This window comes from Zonotrichia albicollis, chromosome 22 (genome assembly GCF_047830755.1).
Source record: "Zonotrichia albicollis isolate bZonAlb1 chromosome 22, bZonAlb1.hap1, whole genome shotgun sequence".
NCBI classification, from domain to species: Eukaryota; Metazoa; Chordata; class Aves; order Passeriformes; family Passerellidae; genus Zonotrichia; species Zonotrichia albicollis.
This window is the reverse complement of record NC_133840.1, coordinates 11,384,684-11,392,915: the sequence shown is the minus strand read 5'-3', so window position 1 is coordinate 11,392,915 and position 8,232 is coordinate 11,384,684. Positions and strand designations below refer to the sequence as shown.

Sequence of the window (8,232 nt, the reverse complement as noted above, 5' to 3'; positions counted from 1 at the left end):
CCAGATGGGATTCGTCTTTCTTCTTTTGGAAACTGGACCGTCACCATCTGGGGATGTTCCTTTGAGATACATCCTGAGAAATTAAAATCACAATAGTGTATAGAATTGTGATGTAATAATTTGGAATAAAAATTGCTGATGAGTAAAAGATTGGAAATAGAAACTGCTGAAAAAAAACTGATGGGTACCCCTATTAATTCCTGTAACCATCAATTATCAGTGTGCAGTTGGAGGGAAAACTTCCCCCACTGTACCCAGCGCTGTATTGCTCATACTTTACCATATTAAATAATAAGTTGATTGCTGCTTGAATATTGGCCTAGTCAAGCTTCTTATTCATAACACTATCATTTGGGTCTCTGGGAGGTGTTTCTCTGGGAGCACCTGAGGCTGGTCCCTCTGCTTGTGCTCCTGGGATATCTCATGGACAGCTGAGCTTCCCTCGGTTCAACCACAGCAAGGGTGACACCAGCCCCGCTCAGGCCACAGCCTCCCCTTTCCCTGGGGAAGCAATCAAGTTCCTCACTTCAAGTTCATTTTCTTCAGTTTCAAGGCCACATGTTTGACTTGCCCAGGAGTCTGGCAGTTCTGTCCCAGCTGCAAACAGCAGGAAAGGCAGTGCTGTGAGGCTTACAGCTTGGAAACACACTGCCTTGTGCTCCCTGGGGCTGATGGGAGAGGCTGGGATTTCAGCTCACATCTTTTGGGGCAGAGCATGGAACATGGAGACAAGTTTCAAGGGGGTGAAGCTCTGCCTCAGCTTCCCAAATCCAGCCCCCTGTCTCCAAGACAAATGTGCTTTTCATGTTTTCCTTCTGCTCTTAGACGTATCACTTGAGTGATGCCAGTCTTTCTGAGGATGTCCATGGGCTGAGATAACCCCAAAGAGATCTGTGGGAATTCAGACAGGGTCAACACTGGGATTGTTCAGCGGAAAATCTCTCCTGGCAGTGTTTGAGCCCTGGCACACAGGCAGGACCCCACTGCATTCTGACATCCCTGCCCAGGCCAAGGTGGGAACAGCTTAGGGGTGACTGCTGACACCTTGGGCAGACCCAGGACACATGGCCAGGTGTGGGCCAGGTGTAGCCACAAAATCATTATGGGTTAAAATCACCATTTGAGACTTTGTTTGGAGTTTTAAGGATGGGTTTGCAACTGTCTGTGCTGCTGATCTTGTTCTTAGAACAGGACTGATCTCCTACCAGTGTTTCCCAGCCCAGATCTGTGTGGGAAGGTGGCAGGATGGCTGAGAGGATGAGCACTGACAAGCTGGAGGAGCAGCTGCTCTGTCCCATCTGCCTGGGGGTGTTCAAGGAGCCCCTGATGCTGCAGTGTGGGCACTTGTCCTGTCAGCCCAGCATGCTGTCCCTGCCCAGGCTGCTGGAGGGGCAGCCCCTGTGCCCCGTGTGCTGCCAAGTGCATGCAGTCCCCTGGCACCCAGCACTGTGCTGGCCCGTGAGGGCAGAGCCTACCTCAGAGTCTTGCCCAATGCACCCCACAGATGCACAGGCATAGAATCATGGTATGCTTTGGCTTGAAAGGGACCTTAAAGATAATGTCATTCCACCCCCTTTCATGGGCAGGGACATCTTTCACTGTCCCAGGCTGCTTCAAGCTCCAGTCAACCTGGCCTTGGGCACTTCCAGGGATGGGCCAGCCCCAGGTTCTTTGGGCACCCTGTGCCAGGGCCTTTTCACCCTCACAGGGAAAAATCTCTTCCATTTATCTAACCTAAATTTCCTCTTTTTCAATTTGAATGCATTTCCTCCTGATCTATCTGTAGGGAAAAGAGGGTCTGGGATCAACAAGTAGCTCAATATGAGGTATACATCTTGTTCTCTTTATTGCTAACTGGCATGCTCTTATATACCATTGCCAGCTATTCACGTGGCTTAAGCTTACATATTATTGGTTACAAGTGGCTGTTCAGGTGCCTTAACCAGTGCTATGATTGGTACAGGCCAGCTCTTCATGCTCCTGCTTATTTCTGCAATATTTCTGCCTTGCGGTTTACAGATATCCTGCTGGCACATCCTGCTATCATGGTGCAACCAGCCCACTTCCTCTTATCTTGTGGTCCAAGGGCAATTCAAGGACTCTCTGCTAGCTTCAGGCCTGGGTTATGCACCCCCTGCAGAAGCCTGTGTCCTTTCTTCTGCAGCCAAGCCTCTACATCTATTCAGTTCCTGATGAAAAGTTCAGTTCCTGAGCTTCTTCGTAGCCCCCTTCAGGTACTGAAACTTTCTCTTTTCCAGACTGAACAGTCCCACCTCTCTCAGCTAATCTCAGTTAAGGCTGTGACAGAGTTGTCCTTGAAATAAACAGGGCCAGGAGACTTCTTCTCCTTTATAATGCCTTTATTAAAAGTGATCAGCTCAGGATTGGGCGGCTCGGCAGGGCTGCAGTCCCCGTCGCGTCTCCCAGGGCGACTCAGAGGAGGAGGATATGCCCAGCTCTGTCCGCTAGGGGCAGAGCCGGGGGATCCGGTCCTCGTGGGAGCCTTGGGGCGTGATGTCCCCGTCAAGTGACAATCCTGTGCCCTTCCCAGGTGGCTAGTCCCGGCGTTGGGACCACTCCCTGCTCAGGGCGAGAGGGACTCCGCATCTCTGCAGGCTCAGCACTTGGCTCCTCATGTCCAGACACCACTTTAGTCTCTCAATTCTTATTTGGCTCGTTGTTTTTGGGGTTTCCTCATTGCATTTCGAGTCGGGGTCCCACAAAGCATTCTGGACTTTGGAGTCACTTTGCATAACCCCCCCCCACCCTCTCAGGTGTCTTCACTATGCTAGGAAAAGAACACCTTAGCCTCGGGGAAGGGCCATTACCTCGCCCTAGTCAGGGCTTTTACTAATATAAAAGGAGCGATAAGCTACAAGGACCTGTGATTACAATAACAAAACACGCAGGACCTTGGCAGGGACAGAGATCTGGCTGCCTTTTTGTAACTTTTTCTCACAAAAAAATATTAACCGAATTTTTGTTCATAACAGTCCTCCTGTGGAAACCGTGGTGCTACACAACAAACTCCATCAGTACAGGAGAGTCCTTTCCTCTAAGGGCATAAAATGTCAGCCTTAACCTCAGCATCCCCATCCCCAGTCTACCACACTGAAACACAGCTTACCTGCCAGGATGTCCCCGCAGGAAAGCTCTGTATGCCTGAAGAGGGTGAGCAGTGAGTGTTCAGGGTCTTTGTGGCTCATCCTTCCAAGAGAGCTTGAGGTGGATGTGTTGGTTGCTGGCTGACACAGGGACCCTCTCTGAGAGAGCAGCACAGCCAGAGCCGAGCAGGCAGCCGTGGTGAGAGGCTGCTGGAGAGGGAAATGGGAGTACAAAAAGCAGCTGAAGACCTTTGTGCAGGCAGCAGGTCAGCCCTGGTCTTTCCAGCTGCCCAAGGCTGTGAGCTGGCATGGGGGACTGTGTGCCCAGTTTGCTAGGGAGGGACACTGCCCAGGACCAAGGGGAGCAAGGAACATGAAGGGCTGAGCCACTCTGCACACAGCCCAGCAGTGGCTCCTGCAAACTGCAAACAGTCACCAGGGACCCACTCCTTGGGCCTGTCACCAAAATGCACAACCAGTCTATGCCAGTCAGAAGTCAGGGAATAAAACACCACCACCAAGGTAAATGTTTGCTCTTGCATTCCTGCCAAACTGAGGCTCCTGAATGTGCCTTTCCACAGGTTCAAGTATTGTAGAATTATGGAATATCCTGAGTTGGAAGGGACCTACATGGATCATCAAGTCCAACTCCTGGCCCTGCACAGACACCCCAATAATCTCACCTTGTGCCTGAGAGCGTTGAACAGTGCTGCTGGAGCCCTGGCAGCCCTGGGGCTATGAGCATTCCCTGAGGAGTCGTTCAGTGCCCCAGCACCCTCTGGAGGAAGAACCTTTTTCTGATATCAAACTAAACCTTCCCTGACAGTGACAGAGGTCGAGCCATTCCCCCAGATCCTGTCACTAGAATGAGATTCTTACACCTTTTGATTGTTCAGGTACAAGATGACTGATCCCCAGCACCCACTGCTAACCCTTCAGACCCTGCAAAGCAGCTCTCACCTGTTCCCGGATCCAGGTGTCCCTGGAGCTGGTCGTGCTGGAGTGACTGATCCATCACACCAGATGGCTCGGGGACAGTTTCAAAGCCATGTCCAGGTTGCTGGGATACTGCCTTATGGCTGTTCTGGGGTGTCCTTTACCCTCCATATACAGTTCTGAGCTTCCCGGAGCAGATCCGTCTTTCTCAGAGCAGATCCCTTTCCTGGAACAGACCCCTCTTTCCAGGGCTGGGCATTCTTTGCTCTGAGTGCAGCATGAGCACCACCAAAGTCTGCAGCGAATCCCCACCAACCCATCACCCACAGGCTACCAAAGGGTCTAACAATCAGTGGTAATGTCAGTGTGCTTCCACACGCAGGGACCGGATGGGGTGTCCGGGGCTGGCGACCAAAGTCACTGGGGTGGTAGAGGTGGCTGGCATGGCCGGGATAACCAGGATGGTCAGGGTGATTGGTCGGTCAGTGTGGCTGGGATCACCAGGATGAACAGGGAGGGTGACGGGGGTCACTGGTGTCACTGGGCTGGTCAAAGTCACCGATGATGGGGTGGCCGGGATGATGGGGGTGACCGGGGTCATTGGCTGGCCGGGACGACCAGAGTGGCCGAGGTCATTGTGATGATGGGGTGATCGGGGTGGCCAGGCTGGGATCACCGGGGTGACCGGGGTGACCGGGGTCACTGCGATGATGGCGTAGCCGGGGTGGGCCGGGCCCTTCCGCCCGCGCGGCCCGCCGAGCAGCGTCCGCACGGTGCCCGCTCCGCCCCACGCTCCCTGCCCGCTCTGCCCCGGGCACCGAGCCCGGAGCGGGGCCGCGCTCGCCCCCTGCGGCCCGGAGGCCCCGGCGGAAGCGGCGCGGGGCGCACATGGCGCTGTACAGCGCGGCGGCCGCGGTGCTGGCGGGGCTGGAGCGCGGCGAAGGCGGCCTGAAGAGCCTCGTGTACAACAGCGGCTTCCCGGTGCGCCCGGAGGGAGCGGGGGTGCGGGGCGGCCGGGGTAGTCGCACCCGGGAGGGCGGGGGGAGCCCGGAGCCCGGCGCGGGCCCGGCAGCGCTCATCGCTGGCTGCTCCGCAGCATGTCCGGCAGCTGTACGCGCTGGTGTCCGAGACCCTCCGCTACGCCTCGGTGCTGGAGAAGCTGCTGGATGGAGCCGCGCTGCTGCAGGCCGAGAAGAAGCTGCCGCCGCAGCTGGCGAAGGTACGGCCGTCCGCGGAATCCCTGGGCCGCGGGGCCGTGTGCTGCAGCCGCGCCGTCCCGGATGCGCAGAATCCCCGGGTCGCGGTGTCCCGGAGCCGCGGTGGCCTGGGGCGGCGGGGCCGGGCTCACCTCGTCCCCTCCCCGCAGGTCTTGGTGTATGACCTGCTCTTCGGCAAGGGGCTGAAGTGCGGGGGCCGGTGGAAGGCCCTGGCCCGGCGGCACCGGGCGCGGCTGGAGGCCGAGCTGGCGCGCATGAAGGTGCGGCACAAGGTGAGCCGCAACGAGGACCTGCTGGCCCCGGAGAAGGCAGTAAGCGCCGCAGGTGAGTGGGCTCGGGCTGGGTGGGCACCCTGTGCTGGGAGCAGTGGGGTCTGTGTCTGACCTGTCCGGCCCCTTGCAGCCTCCCAGGTCCCACGCTACGTCCGGATCAACACCCTGAAGACTTGTGTGGACGATGTGATCGAGTTCTTCAAGCGCCAGGGATATACCTATCTGGGCAAGGCAGTCAGGTGAATGTTTCTTTCTGCTATCCCACCTTTCCCGGAATGTCAGCAAGTGGGATGAGGTCTGGTGCGTTGAAGGGTTGCTGAGCTTGGTGCTAGAGTGGTTGGGTTGGGGTCTCTATCACTCCCCACTCTTAGATGCTGCCTATCTGGGTGCTGCCTGGAGCTGTGGGATGAAGGGATTTCTCAGCCTGGGCTCTGCTGTGAGCAGTGGGATTAGGACTTTGTATTCATGCTCCCTGTGTCTCTTGGACAGTGTGGAGGAGATGAAGGCCCTTTCTGGAAAAAAATTCATGTTGGATCTGCATCTTCCGGAGCTGTTGGTTTTCCCTTCACAGACAGACCTCCATGACAACCTGCTGTATACTTCAGGACACATAATTCTGCAGGACAAGGTGGGGGAACTGGGGAGCAGAAAGTTGCAGAGGCAGGAAAACTGCTGACAGGGATGAAGGGTGAGCTCCTTTCCACAGCGGCTCAGCTTGCTGCAGCATTTAAGTCAAAAAGAAGCTGTGGGACACCCCTGGGGCTTTGCTTCTGTTCTTTGATGGTTCAAGATGAAATTCTGGGATATAAAATCCCTGTGGGAGTTGGGAGGAGCAGGGGGACTGTGGGTTGGGCAAGGCTTTTAGTGGAGCGTGGTGATGGCCTTGGCCCTGTGTCATGGTGGTCCTTGTGACTCCACAGCATCGGCCCTGCCTCCTGAGGAGGGGGCAGGTGTTTCTGCCCACCCCTCTGATGGTCTTTACCCTCTTGCAGGCCAGCTGCCTCCCTGCCTTCCTCCTTGGCCCTGTTGCTGGCTCCCATGTCATCGATGCCTGTGCTGCCCCTGGAAACAAGACAAGCCACCTGGCTGCCATCCTGAAGAACAAGGGGTGAGGGCAGAGTTGTGTGCAGGGGTGGAGGGAAGGGAGGAGGTGGCCCTGGTCCCCCTGAGCCCACAAGAAGGTGGCAGGAGGAGCTACAACCTGTCACCAACTCAGGTGAGCTGGTCACTTCTGGGCCACTGGAAGGACCTGAGGGGACATGAAGTCTCATAGGGGTTCACTTCCAGCCCCCAGTCCTGGTCCCGTTCCATAACCCTGCTAGAGGGGAGGCAGCTCTCAAGGTCTGCCTGCCCAGTATTTGAGTGTTCCTGGAGGCCAGGTGGTCTGTTCACGGCTTGTCTTGGGCGCTTTCAGACAGATCTTTGCCTTTGATGTGGACCCCAAGCGCGTGGCCACCATGAACACACTGCTGACACGGGCAGGGGTCACTGGCTGTCAGCTGGTCCAGCAGGACTTCCTGACCGTGGACCCCAGAGACCGCAAATACAGCAGGGTAACCCACATCCTTCTCGACCCATCCTGCAGTGGCTCAGGTAATGTGTGGGGCTCCAGCTGCTGCCCTGGAACTGGGCTGTGGGTGTGCAAACCCCGGGTGACAGCTCCCGTCCCGCAGGGATGGTGACGCGGGGGCCAGGGGAGGAGGCGGCCCCGAGTGCTGAGCGCTTGCAGGCGCTGGCTGGCTTCCAGCACCGTGTCCTCAGCCATGCCCTGAGCTTCCCAGCTCTCCAGCGCCTGGTCTACTCCACCTGCTCCCTGCACCAGGAAGAGAATGAGGATGTGGTGCAGGCTGTACTGCAGGAGTGGGGCTCGGCCTTCAGGTGGGTCTGGCTTAGGGAGCCTGGGGGGCTGTAGGGCAGGGTTGGTGCTGAGCCCTTTTCCATGCCGCAGGCTGGTGACTGCCTTCCCGTCGTGGCCCTGCCGAGGGCTCGCGGCCTTCTCTGGAGCAGAGAGCTGCCTCCGTGCTTCCCCTGCAGAGACCCTCACCCACGGCTTCTTCGTGGCTGTGCTGGAGCGGTGCAGGGAAGGGGCTGCTGCCCCCAGGTGAGGGGGGCTGTGGGGGCTGCTTCTGGGGGGCACCCTGGGGAGGGTGTTAGGGGGTGTTTGTGGCTCAGGCCGTTTGCTCTTGTCTACAGCTCCCTGCCTGCAGCAGCCAAGGAGAGCCCGCAGCCAGGAGAGGGAGCAGAGCCAGGAGCAGCTCCCAAGAAGAGGAAAAAGCAGCGGGTGAAAGAATGAAACAACATTTTCTGGACAAACCCCTGCACAGCTGTGGCTGTGGGGAACACATACTGGCCTGAACACAAGTCAAGCTCTGTGCTAACTGCAGTCATAGCGAGAATTCTGTAATGCTGGGGACTGAGTGCCAATGCTGGGACCACCCTAGTGCCAGGAAGGGGCAACTGCTCACCCAGGGCTGCCCCTTGCAGCCAGCCCCTGCCCCAGGTTTGCTCCCAAGGCAATCCCCACTCGGCACCCTGCAAGGCTGGGGTCCTCCAGCTGGATTAAGGGTAGTTTATCATGTTACCTCCTGAAAAAAATTGACTGTAGGGATGAAGCAGATTAAAAGTTTCTCTCTTTTTGCTGTTTTTTCCAATGTGTTTGTGTAGTCCTGCCCTGAAACTGCCACTGCTCATAGTAGAGGCATA

At 56.8% G+C, this 8,232-nt stretch overlaps 1 protein-coding gene across 1 annotated transcript; it reads left to right on the top strand.

Moving 5' to 3' along the window:
- Positions 1-4,803: 4,803 nt before the first annotated feature.
- Positions 4,804-8,172, top strand: NSUN5 (NOP2/Sun RNA methyltransferase 5). The gene is made up of 10 exons (XM_074556991.1): positions 4,804-5,021; positions 5,137-5,259; positions 5,407-5,581; positions 5,660-5,768; positions 6,019-6,157; positions 6,522-6,637; positions 6,944-7,122; positions 7,203-7,407; positions 7,478-7,630; positions 7,723-8,172. Exons 1-10 carry the CDS (start codon positions 4,929-4,931, stop codon positions 7,820-7,822), a joined length of 1,392 nt encoding a protein of 463 aa, XP_074413092.1. The 5' UTR covers positions 4,804-4,928; the 3' UTR covers positions 7,823-8,172.
- Positions 8,173-8,232: the final 60 nt, after the last annotated feature.

Coding starts and splice junctions, on each gene's coding strand:
- NSUN5 (XM_074556991.1), top strand. CDS start 4,929: ATGGCGCTGTACAGCGCGGCGGCCGCGGTGCTGGCGGGGCTGGAGCGC. Junction 6,638..6,943: donor GCCATCCTGAAGAACAAGGG/GTGAGGGCAGAG, acceptor GGGCGCTTTCAG/ACAGATCTTTGCCTTTGATG. Junction 7,631..7,722: donor GAAGGGGCTGCTGCCCCCAG/GTGAGGGGGGCT, acceptor TCTTGTCTACAG/CTCCCTGCCTGCAGCAGCCA.